General features: G+C 35.9%; 1 protein-coding gene across 10 annotated transcripts in view; it reads left to right on the plus strand.

Moving 5' to 3' along the window:
- Positions 1-17500, plus strand: part of tead1b (TEA domain family member 1b) — a 171036-nt gene that overhangs the window by 43930 nt on the left and 109606 nt on the right. For 5 of the 10 annotated variants that reach the window (XM_039750034.1, XM_039750027.1, XM_039750056.1 and 2 more), the window contains one exon: positions 12393-12646. The exons of the other annotated variants lie outside the window; for them this stretch is intronic. In XM_039750034.1, the coding sequence (XP_039605968.1) occupies positions 12499-12646 (148 nt within the window). In that variant the 5' untranslated portion in view covers positions 12393-12498. The remainder of the gene's footprint in view (positions 1-12392; positions 12647-17500) is intronic. 10 annotated transcript variants of the gene reach the window in all.

The following is a 17500-nucleotide window of genomic DNA, read 5'->3' on the forward strand; positions in this document are numbered from 1 at the left end:
ACAAGGAAGAACTCCAAACAGCGATGAGCACAAAACGCCATTTCACAATTGAGAAGGCAGAAAACATTATGAAGCAAATGATGCATACAAGCATATTCATAAGTACAGCTACTGCGGAAACAAAGCACGGCGGAACCGTAAGTTTATATTAAATTAAGTTCATAGACAGGCTGCCACTAGCGCTTGTAATTTAGTGCCTGCCCATATAAGGCCGCCCATCAGCGCAATCCAATACAAACACTGCCGGTAAATGTTCACGGGTGAAGGACTGTGCTTATGCAGAGGAAGATGAGATGGTCAGGGTGGTGTTTGGCACAAACTCATTGAAACTGCGAGAAACTTTTAAGTGCCGGGTCTTAGCTGACATTACACGAGATGGCACCAGTACAGCTGGGAACCTTCGATGCAAGAACACCAAGCTGCTCACGGAACTGACGCAATGCGCAGACAAAAGCAACAGTTCCAAAGAGTGCTGAACAAAACCGAATTACACAATTGAGAAGGCAGCAAAAAATATGAAGCGCCTTATACATACAATCATATTCATAAGTGCAGCTACTGCGAAACAAAGCACACGGTGGAAAAGTGAATGTCCTGCTAAAGGAAGACAGTGTAAAAAAAAACCCGCATGCAGTTTGTCACATCACAGATAAAAAGGAAGACGAGCTGTTTATTGATGCAGTAAGGAACTAATCGATGAATGAAACCTCTTATCTTTACAACGATTGACAAACACGGAATGTAACTTGAACACATCCTACAAATACAGCCTGATTGAAAGAAATAATGATAATCAAATCCTTGATGACAGCAACATTCAATAACACTCACAAAACAATTACTGTATATTGACAATCATGTTACGCTATTTTTAAAATGTTCCCTTTTCTTTTCATAACTTCTACTTCCACTGGTACACGGTATATATATAAATGTATATATATACCCGATCTACAATACATACTTTAGCATAGACAAGCCACACGCTGTGGCAATTGTAGAGTCTTCGCTTCTAACGCATATTCGAGGTTCGATTCCCGAGAGGGATGTACTGACTATGTATGCGCTACCGATTCATTTTACCTTCGATCTCCTTGGTTTGGGACGATGAAAAATATTAGGTTAACGCAGAATCATGTTACGCTATTTTTAAAATTTTCCCTTTCTTAGCACAAGCACAGCTGAGAAGCTTCGATGCATGTACTCCATAACGCTGCTAAAAATAACGATTTAATCACACTTTCAATTCCAAGCAAACGGAACTTTTGTCAATGCATGATTTCCTGGTACATCCATTACACTGATGCACACATCACAGCTACAAAAATGTTAGAGTCGGAATAAAGCGCGCTCCTACGACTGATCATTTCACTTCCCGATAAGCCTTGATAAAAGCATTGTTTTGTGCACACTGAAAAGCAAGCAAAATTAGATGCATTACAGAAAGCGGACTTTGTGGCTCTTACTGGGGATCATTGGACTTCCGTGACCGTAGTAATTCTAAATACATCTAATTACAAAATGTTCAATGATCACACTGTTTTAGCCTAATGTACAAAATAATTTTGGCTAATGTTACTCAGAGTTTAAAGAGTAAGCTGGTCAAATTACCTTTTATGTTTCTGACTTATTTTTTAAGAAGAAAACTGCACTTTATGTTGAAATTTTGGTTATTATTATTTAAAGACAATACTATTCTGAAAATGTACTTAAAGTACTTAAACTACCACTTTATTTTTAAGTCTGCCCAATTTTAACCAGGGATGATATTTTTGTTTCTGTTTTGAATTCAAATGCAGTTTAAAAGCTTTTTTTCAGAAATTAAAACAGCTTCAGTTTACAATATTCATGTCCATGTCTATTATTTGATTCTGTCGCCCACTAAAACCGCTTTTAAATTAAAAAAAAAACATTTGCATTTGGGGCAAATTTACGTAGTGATTACATACATTAATCAAGATTAATTCTTACACAGCCTCTAATTAATTGGATTAATTTTTTTAATCGAGTCCCACCCCTAATATATATATATATGTATATATATATGTAGATTTGTATATATATGTGTATATACAGTATATATGTAGATATGTATATGTTGTATATACAGTATGTATATATGTGTGTGTATATATACAGTATGTGTATATATATGTATATATATATATATGTATGTGTGTATGTGTATATATATATATAACTGTATATATATGTGTATAGATGTATATATATATATATATATTTATATATATGTTTATATGTATATATATGTTTATATATGTGTCTGTGTGTGTGTGTATATATATATATGCCAGCAACACTTATGACAATGACAAAACAATTACATTGTCAATCATGTTACGTTATTATTAAAATGTTTCCTTTTCTTTTTAATTCTCCGCAATCGCAGGTATTTTGTATATATATATATATATATATATATATATATATATATATATATATATATATATATATATATATATATATATATATATATATATATATATAAATAGATAGATATGACAACAACACTCATATCAATGACAAAACAATTACATTAACAATCATCTTACGCTATTTTTAAAATGTTTGCTTTTCTTTTCATGACTTCTTTAACACACTACTTCTCCGCTGCGAAGCGCGGGTATTCTGCTAGTCTATACTAATAAAAGGCAAAGCCCTCACTGACTCATCACTAATTCTCCAACTTCCCATGTGGGTGGAAGGCTGAAATTTGGCAGGTTCATTCCTTACAGCTTCCTTACAAAAGTTGGGCAGGTTTTATATCGAAATTCTACGTGTAATGGTCATAACTGGAAGCAGTTTTTCTCCATTTACTGTAATGGAGATGAGCTTCAACGCCGTGGGGCGGAGTTTCGTGACATCATCACGCTCCCACGTAATCACGCAGTACATAGAAAACCAGGAAGACCTCAAAAAGCGCTGAAGAAAACATGCATTATATAATTGAGAAGGCAGCTAAACAATAAGAAGCGAGCGAAAGTGACATATACAACCATATTCATGAGTTCTGCTACTCGAAACAAAGCACGATGTAAACCTACACTTTAAATTAAGTTCATAGACAGGCTGCGCTGGCGCTTGTAATTTAGTGCCTGCCCATATAAGGTCGTCCGCCAGCAATCCAATAGCAAACTCCCACTAAATATTCACGGGTGAAGGACTGTGCTTATGGAGAGGAAGATGAGATGGTCAGGGTGGTGTTTGACACAAACTCAGCTAAACTGCGAGAGAAAGTTTTAAGTGCCAGGACTAAGGTAACATTAAATACAGCCATGGACATAGCACGAGATGGCACCAGCACAGCTGGGAACCTTCGATGCATGTACACCGAGCGGCTCACGGAACTGACGAGTGCACAGATAAAAGCAACAGTTCCAAAGAGCGCTGAACAAAACCAATTACACAATTGAAAAGGCAGCAAAAATATGAAGCGCCTGATACATACAAGCATATTCATAAATCCAGCTACTGCGAAACAAAGCACACGTGGAAAAAGTCAATGTCCCGCTAAAGGAAGACAGTGTAAAAACCCGCATGCAGTGTGTCAGGTCTCAGATAAAGAAGAAGACGAGCTGTTTATTGATGCAGTAAGAAACTAATCGATGAATGTAAACCTGTCATCTTTACAACGATTGACAAACACGGAATGTAACTTGAACACAACACATCCTACAAATACGAACCTGATTGAAAGAAATAATGATAATCAAATCCTTGATGACAGCAACACTCAGTAACACTCACAAAACAAATACTGTATATTGACAGTCATGTTACGCTATTTTTAAAATGTTCCCTTTTCTTTTCTAGCTTTTTAACACACTACTCTAGTGATACACGGGTATATATATATGTATATATATATCCCGATCTACATACTAATAATGGATACTTTATTCGCCATCAATGATTGTTTTGGTAAAGCCATACTCAGTGTATTCATTAGATGAACGGTAAAAAGTAAGAGCGAGGGAGGATGACTTATTGAGGCATGCAGGCTGTAGTGCGCAACTCTATCTGAATTGCGCGATCACATTTAAAAAATATATCTTTTCAAGTTCTATTTAGTCCATATGTGTCAAACTCAAGGGTCATACATCCGCCCGGCGTAATTATATCCGCCCGCGAGATCATTTTATATACTGTATTATTGTTATTAATGGCCCGGTATATGAAGCGCTGGTAACACAATAAACTACAGATCCCATAATGCAGCGCTTCAGCTGCCTTGCCAACACTTACCGCTAATCAAGTCTAGCTTATGATGCTGCAAGTTATTGCGGCTAGCTCACACGATGCTGAAGAGAAAAGTTGATTCTGAAAATAGAGCCTTTAAAACCGATGGGAGGCTGAGTATATGTTTACTGAACCCGTGTGTCTCATTTGTGGAGCTAATGTGGCTGTAATTACAGAATTTAATCTAAGACGGCACTATGAGACAAAACATCAGGGTAACCTGAATGCAATGCAGAAGATACAGAAAGCAGAAGAATTAAATAAGAATCTGACACTTCAGCGGACGCTTTACCCGCCCAATCACAAAGTGATTTCAAGTGAAGCTGCTTTTATGGGAGACACAAATGCACCAGTGCAATTTGCCCCACTTTCCCTGTTGCCAAGTAATGTTAAACCAAGTCGCCACTACGGTGTTCCCAAATACGCACTTTGCTGATAAACTGAGCGCACTGAGTTTGCACGGCGCTTTGGTGACTTTGAAGAACAAAAGTCCGCCTACATGCGGCTCAACCTTGTGCATGTTTGGTAGCACATATCTGTGTGAGAAGCTCTTCTCAGTGATAAAGACTAACAAAACAGCACACAGGAGTCGCCTCACTGATGAGCACCTGCAATCCATCCTGAGAATCTCCACAACACAGAACCTCACACCAAACAGAAACGAACTTGTTGCCAAAAAGATGCCAGGCGTCCAGCTCTAAAATGACATATGAGCAAAGACAACTGAATGATTTGATTTGTTATTGCTGAAAGGAACACATTTTATTTATATTTCCAGGTTTTGTTATGCAGCATGTTCATATTTGAATTTGTATAATTTTGACAGGATATATTTTATGGAGAGCAAAATCTTTGGGATATTTAAAATCTAAGTTTATTTTTATATAAAATTACATAAGAGTAAAGAAATTTGAATGTTTGTTCTTTTAACGCTTACTTTATTTCTAACTTGTATAATTTAGACAGGATATATTTTATGGAGAGCAAAATATTATAAGTTGTTTAAGGTTTGAGTTGATTTATTCACTAATAATATTCCTGTCTGTTTTACCATTCCTACCAAAGATATTTCTGTCGACTAAATAAAAATTCCTTCTATTTAAAATTTAAATAGAACTTGAACAAATACGATAGTTCATAATATCCACGCAGACTTGCACGTAAGAGCGGAGTTATCCGTTTTAACAAGCAGCGTATTGCACTGATACTAAATAGCTGTGTGTGTATATATGTAGATATGTATGTATATGTATATATATGTTTATATATGTGTGTGTGTATATATGTGTATATGTATAGATATGTACAGTATACGTATATATATATATGTTTATGTGTGTGTGTGTATATATATATATATATATATATATATATATATATATCTCGGCAACACTCATCACTCACAACAGTGACAAAACAATTATATTGACAATCATGTTACGTTATTTTCTAAATGTTTCCTTTATTTTTTCATTACTTCTTTAACACACTACTTCTCCGCTGCGAAGCGCGGGTATTTTGCTAGTTTTAAATATGGAATAGCATTTTAATTTTGTAGTAATTGTTTCCTGCCCAAACGTAAACTGTATCACACACACACACACAAACAATAATATACACAGTACAAACCCTTAAAAAAAATCTAATCTATTAGATATTCATAAGGTCTTTATCAAGACGATACAAGGACCACATGCTTAAAAAGTCTACCAGTGTTGTACACGTTGCTGTTAAGCTAACAAGCCTATTGTTTTGTAACCTCCTTAACATTATTTCTCGAAAAATGATGTATTTATTAAATCTCACCTTTCTACTATAAACATGCAAAACACTAAAAGTCAGAAGTGTACAAAGTATAATAATGATGCCAAAAATAATGCTGATGTCATATATACGGTCAAAATTTGTCATTTGTGTGGTATGTGAAGCATCTTTACGTATAGGAAATAATCGTTCCAGCTGGACCACGACTTTAAATAATGGAACGACGCAGTCCTGCATTGCTGTTTCATGGCATGGCCAGATTGGAACTCTAAGAACAGTGCGGTATTAGTTTTATTTATTATATGTATGAGTACGTATATGTATTTTGGCTTTAATCTTGAAATGTCCACTTCAACCTCTTTATCATTAAAGTAGACCGTCGTAAACATCCTCTTAAAACCGACCCAGTTGTTAATCGCTAAGTGCTTCTGGGGCTTCTTCCTGACCTCACAGCAGCAGCAATAGATCACTACACAGAACACATTAAATTTATCATATTCCGAATCTCTGCACATTTAGAATCCTTAGAGTTAAACTTAATATCACTTTCATGATGAAATGCATTAAAGTATTTATTTTACAGATAAATCATTAACTTAATTTAAATAATGAATACTGTTAACAATTACACATACGGGGTGGCACGGTGCCAGAGCAGTAGCACTGCTGTCTGCAAGGGTTTCACGTTGCTGGTGTTCCCTGCCTGGAGTTTGCATGATTCCCTGATGGGTTTCCAAAGTGTGCTCCGGTTTCCTTCCAAAGATATGCAGATTTGGTGATGCTAAAGTTATGCTAGTGTATGCTAGTGCTGGTATTCACCTTGCAATGAGCTGATGTCTTGTCCAGGGTTTGTTTCTGCCTTGTGCCCAATGCTTGCTAGAATGAGTGCATCCCTAGATTGATAGATTTAATCATTAAAGATCCATCCTTTTCAGAGATCTTGCGGCAAGGTGTCTTTGGAATTTAATGGATGTTTCAGGCAATTTCAGTTTTAAAAGTTTTATTAGAGGAAATACTGTATATGTAGTGGGGAAATAAAGATTTAGTACTGTGTTTTTACTGATAAACCAAATACAACCAGACAGATGTTTCCATAAACAGCTGAAATATTCTGTACAGTGTATATTTTATTGCCTTGTATGTGGGCTACTCTGGTTAGGTGCAAAGAAGTCCAGTTTTCGTTTTGTAATTACAGTGCCATGCACTGTCACTTCTCTCTTGGTTAAACACATTGAAGTGTTTTGAGCTAAGCAATTTAGACTGTTTGGCCATTTTATACTTAGAAGGTCAATTAAAAAAGTAAAAGTTCAGTTATGCACAGTGCTAGTTTTTGCATTAATTTCCCTTCCCATTTTCTGTTAAAGGCCACTGTAAATAAACATAAACCATGCATATTTCTTCAGTTACAAAAAAGACTTATTCATAATTGTCCTGCGTTTCAAGATTAAGTCTAAATATCCAGTGAATAGTGTTTTGCATTTTTTCTAAAGGTGTTGGTGGAAGTTAACATACTATATGACATGGGTTATCTTTTTTGGAAATGGAAAAAGACTTATTAAGGCTTTTGTTCAAATACAAACATTTGTGTCTTTAAGGGTTAGGTTGTACATACTATTCAATCAGTGGGTTCTTTGCATCAGTATCATGGGATGGAATAGCAGGCTGCTTGTGCTGATTGACACATTTGAAAAACAAAAGACGATAATGAAGAGGTGCGAAGGAATTTAAGGTGGCCCAGAATTGAGTTTTTTCATAGGCTTCAGGGATTTTAGTGTTAATGCTATTCTGTTTCTTGGGTGATTTTTTTTTTTCTTCATCTTTACAAGCATTTCTTTTTATGCGTGACACAATTCAAAAACTGTGCATTTTAATGAATGTTATAAAATAAGTAACTGCAGAAATACACAGAAGAAATAAAAGCTAAAGGATGAACTAACTGCCATTTTTGTCACCTATTTGAGTGGATAATAATTAGGACCCATCCTCCTTCATTTGGTACTTCTGTTTCATAGAAGCACATGATAGAATAAAAACAGTGAAAGTTTTGACTATCCTTGTTCAAAATCTAAGTCAAAGGAATTTGTGGATATTGTGTGTATATATGTGATTGAGAATCACAGCAGTCTGTAGTATTTTTTTGTTATTTGAGGTTTATTTTTTTAACCAACTCTTTGCAGTTCTGGTGAGAAAAATCTATCAGGGTGTCACCAATAAAATATAAGCTACCAATGCAGTGTTTCATTGCAAATATAGACCATTTTCACACATTTCAAAGTGTTTTCATAGTGCACATGTTCTCCCAAAAATGCCAGATGTGCAACTAAGAAAAGTCAAACTAAATTAGGCAGAGGGGGCCAAACCAATTAGAGGAAGGTTCATATACTGTATACTTAGAAACATGTATGCCTCACAGTCCTCTTTTGGGGACCTTTGCATTTGATCTTCACAAAATTTTAGAAACCTAAAGTGAATTAAAGTTCACTAAAGTTATTTTTTAAATAGCCTACTCTTTGTCCAAACAAATGATTACATTTTTTCTTGGTGTGTCAGTCTTACATTTGTCGCATTTGCTTCAGTTAAGTTGTTTGTATTAATTTATTTACAGTGTACAAGTGCTGTTTCAAATAAAAGAGCAGCTGGCAATTCTGAATTATTTTCACCTCTTTGTGGCTTAATTGCAAAGGTGCTTGATTTGAAACAACAGGTCACAAGTTCATCTCTCGCTCAGTTCTTTGTCTGACTGAGCAAGTCATTGGGTCTGTCTGAGCTCAAACTGCATTGCTCTGCAGATTATATTATAAAAGGAAAAGCTTTATAGTTGTTTTATCATGACTAACATATTATCTTTAAAACTCCTTCCAGCATTGAAACCTACTCAGATGTTTTTACATGCTTGTAGTGCATATATTCCTGCAATATGAAAGCCCAAGTGGAATATTTTACATACTGTTCTTTTCCTGTTCTGGTATGCATTTGTAGGATAAAGCAGTAATCAGAAATGGTTTGAATTACATATATATTACTAAATATGTGTTGGGTAGTGTTGGGGCAAGGGGTTGGGGGCTTCGGCATTTTGTACTGAAGCTTAAATCTAATGACCACATTATATATTATGCCACGCTGGAAATGATTAGCCATGTACTTCATTATTCATTTGAAGAAAAGAGTGAGCTATTTAGTGGTTGGAATGGAACTGCTTGTGCCCCACACCCCCAATCAGAGTGCAGGAAAGATTTGCAGTGTCAGCATTCAGCACACAAAAACGGAATTCAGTAAATGCAGCCTCCACTCAGTGTGAGCTTTTTCCAACAGCTTGTCCCCATCCCCCTCACAGACTGACATTCTAGAAGAAACATATGCTTCTAGTCCTATTTTATAACAGCTTGTGATACATGAATAGGACTTTGCCAGAGGGAAAGAGGAGGGAGGGGAAACTGTCCTAACATAGAACTTCAAAAGTGTCTTTAAAAACGCGCCCCCTCCTTATAGTTTTTTGTTAATGCTGGCTTTATTTTTGCACAGTTCAAGGATTCAAAAATTTTGTATTTTTATTGAGCTGTTTTTCAAGAGTTTTAAAAAATGTATGTATCTCTATAAAATGTATAACTGCAAAATAGATTTTAATAATATAGTGAAATAATTTAAATCCTTCAACATAAATTATCCTACTCTTACCTGAGGTGTAAAATATTTATGTATCATTAGTTAAATCTGAGTTAAGGGTTTTAATATGATAATAATATCACAAGTTCTTGCCTTTTCATATAGTGAACAGTATAGAATATCCATATATTTATCTGAATACTTCTTGAGGAGCCATGGTCTAAGGCTGGAGCACCTGTGCAAGTCTGACACCAGTTTGTTACATTTCATAGTCATGTACATATGAATTAGGTGTTTTTAACAAAAATTGGTTACATTTTTATATATAGTTCTGAGTATTTAGGCAGCATAGTTTGTGTAGTATGTTGCACAGCTGCTAGATAGCTTCTTAAACTTGTGTGTGTTCCCTGTTTCTGTCACTGTCTGTCTGGAGCTGTACAATATCCCCATGTCTGTGAGGGTTCTCTTTTCTCTGTTTTGGATTCCTCCCAATCTCAGAGATACTCTGGTTGGGTGTCTGATTTCAGCTTTGTGCCTGAGGCAGCTGAGATAAGCTCTGCCTCACCTTCAGCACTATTACAGACACAAGTATGATCTGAAAATTTATGGATGGATGCTTTATGTCACTGTTTGTTCTGTATAGTAATTATTTTTAATTACATTTTCTGCTTTTAAGGTTTTTCATTTCAGTTAATAGGCGAAAACATTGAAGTCAAAGACAAATGGTACCTGTACCTTTCACTGATTTAAGGACATTGGGCTAGATAGATCATCAATACACTGAGGACAAGGAGGCTAGGATTTTTAACAGCATTTATAAGTATAGGGACCTCTATGGCAGTCAATTATTAGCATTTCTTCAGATACTTGTATACTAAATTCTTCGTTCCCATTTAGATTAACTGTTTAAATTTAGCATTTAGCTGAAACTATTCCAGTTTTTGCGTTTCCTGTAGACTTTTTTTTTTTGGCTGTTGTGTTAATTTGCCATAACATGTTATAACCCAGTTACTCCTTTTTTGATTAACTAGCATGAAGCTATGAAACTTTTATTAGTATTTAAGGGCTCAATATTGTCCAACACATGTAGTTATGTATTAAAGTTTAATGATTTTTTGTAAAAATAATGCATAATAGACTACGTTCATCTTACGGCAATGTGTAATTTTATCGCCTCAAGACTTTAAATACCACATATTTGTTCAATATTTTATTTATTGATATTTTATCAATATATTATTTTAGTGTGAAATATACTAAACTCTCACATATCAGTCCGCAGCATTACTACAGACATCTGATAGACTCACCCAGTGCTACATTTAGGCTGTGTATGTTTGTGCTGTATATTCCTAGTCTTACCTTGGAGACTGCTAATATACTTGTGGGAGGTGGGAAGATTTGAGGAAATATGTATTTTCTCTTTTTATTTGTTGTAAATTGATACAATTTTGCCTTAAGGGAGACGATTGTTAACATTAAATTTAGTCAAGCAATAAAAAAATAAATTGCAAAATATTGCTGAACAGAATCACAATTTTTAATATTGTCATATGTGAAAAAAATAATTTTAATGTGATACTGTGATTTTTATGTTGGGGGGGCTCCTGGCAATTCACACCCTCACTGTATCTCTTTCATGCTTTGTACTGAATCATACCAAAACTGTGAAAGGTACAATAATGCATTTTAAACAGCACACATATGTAATAAGTGTCATATTTAAATGTAACGAACCTGTGATTATCGGGCAATAATTTGTCTTAAGAAAAGTATAATGAAAATGAATTTACTCTTGAATTTACATACCTATATTTGCTTGTTCAATCTATTTGCAGAGCACATGTCCTAAAGAAGGTGTCATTGACTGATCTATGAATGTAAAAATTAGTTTAGTCAAGTGATTTTTGTTCATTCACATTATTTAATAAAATTTCTGAAGTTCTTTCCAAATTGACTTGAGTAGTTGGAGCCAATCCTTGCAGCATTTGGCACAAAGTAGTAGCCAATACTAGATGGGGTGCCATAATACAGTTGTTTTTACATTTCTACAAGGACAGTATTAGGAAGCTGATCATTGTTTTTTCTCTGCATCACATAGTTGGCAATCTTGTTGGACTGTAAGCCACTAGACACATAAAAATATTATTTAAAAGTAAGAAAGTTTTTACCGATTTGTCAGTCTGTTTTTGGAAAGTCATTGTCTTCCTGAAATTCAGGGCCAGGTAAAACCTGCAAAGCAAGTATGTGATATATATTGTAAAATAAAAATGTGTCCTGATAAAAATCACGGAAAACAATCTAAATTAGTCTATGGACAGCTTTTCTGTGTTTATTCCTTGGTGCCTAATATTGCCAGAACAGTCTTTGGCTCCTCATCACCTTGAAATGAAAAAAGCAGTTTTGGAAAAAGAATATATTGATTTTTTTGAAGTGTGAATATCAGTGGTCAGTTTTTGTATAAGTTCTGTTGACAGATATACTTAAACTGACCCCAGCTCATTGCTTACTTATATTTTAATACAGTTGATGTAGGTAGCTGCCACGTATTTTAACCTAGTAAGTGTTAGAGTGTAACGCACAATTTGTCTAGTTTTGTTTCCAAAACGTACTCACTATGTTAATTACATGTAATGTGGAAGTGTTTGTAATTAAGTATTATTCAATGTCTTTCATTAAGTTGAAAACTGGTAGACAAGTCCAATGTCTTTCATATTGCTGATTTCTTTGTGTGTGTGTTTTGTTTTGTTTTTTTTTTTTTTTAGATTTCTTTTTTACTAGGCTCCAGGCTTTGGCTTGGAGAAACCAGCCATCACCATTGATCCCAACAGCTGGAGCGGCAGTGAAAGTCCTGCCGAAGATATTGAAAGGATGAGCGACTCTGCAGACAAGCCCATTGACAATGATGCAGAAGGTGTCTGGAGCCCTGACATTGAACAGAGTTTCCAGGAAGCACTGGCTATCTACCCTCCATGTGGGAGGAGGAAAATTATCTTATCAGATGAAGGCAAGATGTACGGTAAGTCAAAACACTGAATGTTGATGTTGGACTAGAAGCATCTGGAAATGAGATGTCAATTAAAATATGTCAAAAGTGAAAAGTGGATTTTTTTTATTTTAAAATATTGTGATGAAAGCTCAATAATTTAATACATTAAATGCCAGATGTAGTTTTCCTAATATTAAAGTGTTTCTAAAGGTGATGTATAGTTTGCCTTTAAATGTAATGATATTCATTAAAATAGTATTGAAAAAGTAATGAAAATGTTACTGATTTTTAATGTGCATCTTTGGCAAACATTAAAATATAAAGGCATAAAATAACTTGATAATGGTAACGTAACAAACATCCAAATGAGTATTCACGATTTTAAAGGCCAGTAAAGTCTAACTGCCAGTGGCAACCAGATATTAATGTCCTTAGCTCTAGAAGTAAGAGTCTATAAGTAAAACAGCATGAACTATTAGTTAAGAGCAGATGGTACTGTGGCTGCCACCAGCTGTGCCCCTTCCCCCATTGCTGGCTGGGTGATGTAATGGAAAGAAGGAATATTTTCTTTCTGTGGTGTTGGAGTCTCTCACAGCCTGTCAGTGTCAAATGAAGGCAGAAAGAACCCTTAGGGCATTACTTTGCAGCTGTCATGTGACCCCTTTGGCCAAATGAAATGTAAAGTCTGGAAAGCAAAGCGTTGTAATGAAGCTTTTCAGCTGCTGGTACAAAGAGATTTTAGACCACAGATCCCGAGTGCGCTATTTTTGCCAAAAAAATGCTCACTTTGCACAGGATTAATGTTAAGTAAATACATTTGCTTTGTAAAGTTTTAAATGATTTGCTTTTAAATGAAGAGCACTGTTTTCTGCAAATGTTAAAATGCATGCAAAAAGATTTAAATTCTACTATGTACTGTCACTGAAGGCTACACTCCCCTGACCCTTCCAATAACTTCACTGAAGTGTATTCCATAGTGAATTCAGTGATATTTCCATGTTAGAATCGGCACACTTTTGTTTTCATTGTTCAAATAGCAACTGTATTGCTACTTTGATTAAAGATTTTTTACTTCTGCTACAACATGAAGTTTTGAAGCTTGCTGCATTTTTAAGTAGATCACCTGTTCACAGAAAAAAAATGATGAATTTGCAAAAGGCTAGATTGTTAAACTTGTATGATAGTTTTTCATATTTGTTTTTGATACTGTTGTAAAATTTCTGTAATTATTTGTGTACAATTTAAGTGTGCCAATGGAAAAATATGGCTTTATTTGTCCAGTGATTCAGTGACTTAGCTATACCTCTTGCAAAGGTTATAAGACCACGGACTGCGTTGTCATGATATTATTGTAGGGAGTAAACATTACCAATCCACAGTTCTGGAATCAGTACATTTGAAGATGGCCCTGGAACACAGTAGCATGCTGGTGTAATGATTCTGCATGTTAGCTCTAAAAAAAATAGCTGAAATTTGACAAGAGGCTTAATTTATTGATTTGTCAACTAAGCTCAGGTTAGATTAAAAAAAAAAAATCAAAATCAGAATATTGTAGTTGACTTTCAAGTAAATGCTGTTTTGCTAAAGATAAGGGGTAGTCTTTAACATTACTTTTTAGGAACTGATTTTTTCAATGTTATCCAGAGACAGGAAAATGCCAAATACTGTAAGAAGTGTTTATGCTTGCCTTACTGGAAAGATGGGGTAGATGGGAGCGTCATTGGTATTTGGTGGCAAAAAGTGATGTAACAGTTGGTAAGCCCATAGTCAGTGCCTTTCAGTACATACTTATTGCCATGTCTACAGTGTAAAGGCAGTTAGCTTTAAGACTGTACTTTAAGACAAGTCCATTGAGCTTGTAGTTAGCTAACATCAAAGTGTACCAGTATTTTAACACTTGCTTTCATTAGCTTTGAGAACTTGTCAGAAAATGTATTGATTTTGGGTGTTCGTTTTTGTATATAATATTCATAGGCTTGGCTGAATATTGTCATGCTGATTTAGTATGTTGTAGAACTATAGTAGGCTGATTGTGACCAGATTGCAGAGGCCTTAATATTTATTTGTTTTCAACAAATCAACTGTTTTATTACTGCTCTCCTGAATGTAAATAAAATCATAGGTAGTTGACTGTACCAGCTGTGCTCTGTATTTATTATTCGATGCAATAATGAAAGTGTATCTCACTCTTTTTATAGTGCAGCACCACCTATAGCTCACTGCAGTACTAGCTGAAGTGGCAAAATACAGTATATCAATAAGGATTTCATATAACAAAAATAAACAAAGGATAAATGTGTAAAGGGATATCAAATTTACTATCAGATTTACTAACTTAGCCTAACATTGTTTTTCTCTTTTTGTTATGGTTGGTCCCCTTGCTTTTCCACCTCCCAATATTCTAGATTCAGTCTTTATAAATAAAAATTTCTACCCCGAGAGTGTAGTTTCACAACACCTGACCTTCAATACAAAGTCCATTTTCTCTCGGTCTTAAAGCCTTTCTTGGGGTTTTATTTTTGGCCCATTTATCAGGAGCAGGCCTACAATACTGTATTTTATAGACCATTATTCTCCTGATCTTTGACTGCTTTTTAAAACCACCATGACAAGTCAGAGCTGCTTTTTGTGTCCTAGGTAGCAGCCTCATGTCAGTCACATGTGCTCAGGGTGAACCTGCTCTCATCTGTGAAAACCACAGGACACCAGTGGTGGACCTGCCAATTCTGGTATTCTATGGCAAATGCCACACAAGCTACACGGTGCCCAGTAGAGGACGTTGGGCCCTCAGGCCACCATCATGAAGTCTGTTTCTGATTGTTTGGTCAGATACATTCACACCAGTGGCCTGGTGGAGGTCATTTTGTAGGGCTCTGGCAGTGCTCATCCTGCTTCTTGTTGCCCAAAGGAGCAAATACGGGTCCTGCTGATGGGTTAAGGACCTTCTACGGCCCTGTCCAGCTCTCCTAGAGTGACTGTCTCCTGGAATCTCCTCCATCCACTTGAGACTGCTCTGGGAGACATAGCAAACCTTCTGGAAATGGCACGTGTTGATGTGCCATCCTAGAGAAGTTGGATTACCTGTGCAACCTCTGCAGGGTTCAGGTATTGCCTCGTGCTACAAGTAGTGACACTGACTGTAGCCAAATGCAAAACTAGAAAAAAAAAAAAAGTCCAAAAAGATGAGGAGGGAAATATGTCAGTGGCCTCCACCTGTTAAACCATTCTTGTTTTGGGGGTCGTCTCTTTGTTGCCCCACTAGTGTACCTGTTAATTTCATTAATACCAAAGCAGCTGAAATTGATTAACAACCCCCTCTGCTACATAGCTGACCAGATCAATATCCCAGAAGTTTCATCAGCTTGATGCTATGTGGTCAGACCTATGCATGCAATAATCTGATCTACAGTCTTTCAAGTAAGCAACAGCGACCATGCTACAATGTCTGAGGCTTTGCCTCGGGCGCTGATGTTTGAGGTTCAATCCCTGCAAGGGGAAGCAAAGGTGCAACACCTGAAGAGTCCCAATTAGGGCGAAATACGCGTTGTGTTCTCTTTGTAGTATTATTTGCCAGGTGTATGTGTGTGTTTAATATAATATAATATGTGTATGTATATTGTGATATGTGAGGCCCTGTCTTGCACACCAAAACATGAGGCTGAGTCTCAGTACATTAACAAAACCAACTTTATTCAGCTTAAAACAGGAATAGCACGGTTATTTACCATTCTCCTAAACACAGACACAGCAATCAGGCAGGTTAGTGGCCAAGTAATCCTGTTCCCCGCATTTATATTGTTCCCTGCATCACCCATCGACGGCAATCGCTTATACTACGACCGTGATTGACTCGGATCTGCTTAAGCTGTGAGCAGCTTCCACGTTGGGAGCCCACAGTTGCCCCAGCAATTGATAAACTGTCTTCCATAGATGCGGCAATCGTGCTTTGGGACACTCTGCAGAGTCCACACACGCTATATAGTTTGTATGTATATATACTAATAAAAGGCAAAGCCCTGACTGACTCACTCACTCACTCACTAATTCTCCAACTTCCCGTGTAGGTAAAAGGCTGAAATTTGGCAGGCTCGTTCCTTACAGCATGTTTCCTTTTCTTAGCACAAGCACAGCTGAGAAGCTTCGATGCATGTGCTCCATAACGCGTTAAAAAATAATGCATTTAATCACACTTTGCATTCCAAACAAAGGGGAACTTCTGTCAATGTACGATTTCATGGTACACCGATTACATTGATCAGCGCTTCCCGATTCATTTTACCCTCGCACCCCCTTGGTTTGAGAAGAAGTATGAAAAAATATGAGGTTAACACAGAAAAACAGATCACCAATTGAAGCTTTATGAATAATTGATTCGCCATCAATAATTGTTTTGGTAAAGCCATACTCGGTGTAATCCTCCTTCCATTTTATAATTTTTCCGCCACTAGCCATGATTAAATGAACGTTAAAAAAGTAAGAGCAAAGCGAGGGTGACTTATTCAGGCAGGCAGGCGACAGCTCAATAGCTCGAATTTGGATAAAAGTAGGTTCTATTTAGTCACCAGAAATATCTTTGGTAGGAATGGAAGTTGAATTTAGTCTTTAAATTTCTATGGTAAAGAAAAACTTATGCAATGATGACTAAATTTAACTATATAAAGTCAAAACTTGTATATATAAAGTCATTCCCGAATATATAAAGTCAAAACTTGATTATATAAAGTCACTGTCGGAATAAATAAAGTCAAAACTTGAATATATAAAGTCAGCGTCGGTGTATATATAAAGTCAAAACTTGTTTGTGAATATATAAAGTCAAAACTTGAATATATAAAGTCAGCGCTGGAATATATAAAGGCAAAACTTGAATATATAAAGTCATTC

Source organism: Polypterus senegalus, chromosome 1, assembly GCF_016835505.1.
Source record: "Polypterus senegalus isolate Bchr_013 chromosome 1, ASM1683550v1, whole genome shotgun sequence".
NCBI lineage: Eukaryota > Metazoa > Chordata > Cladistia > Polypteriformes > Polypteridae > Polypterus > Polypterus senegalus.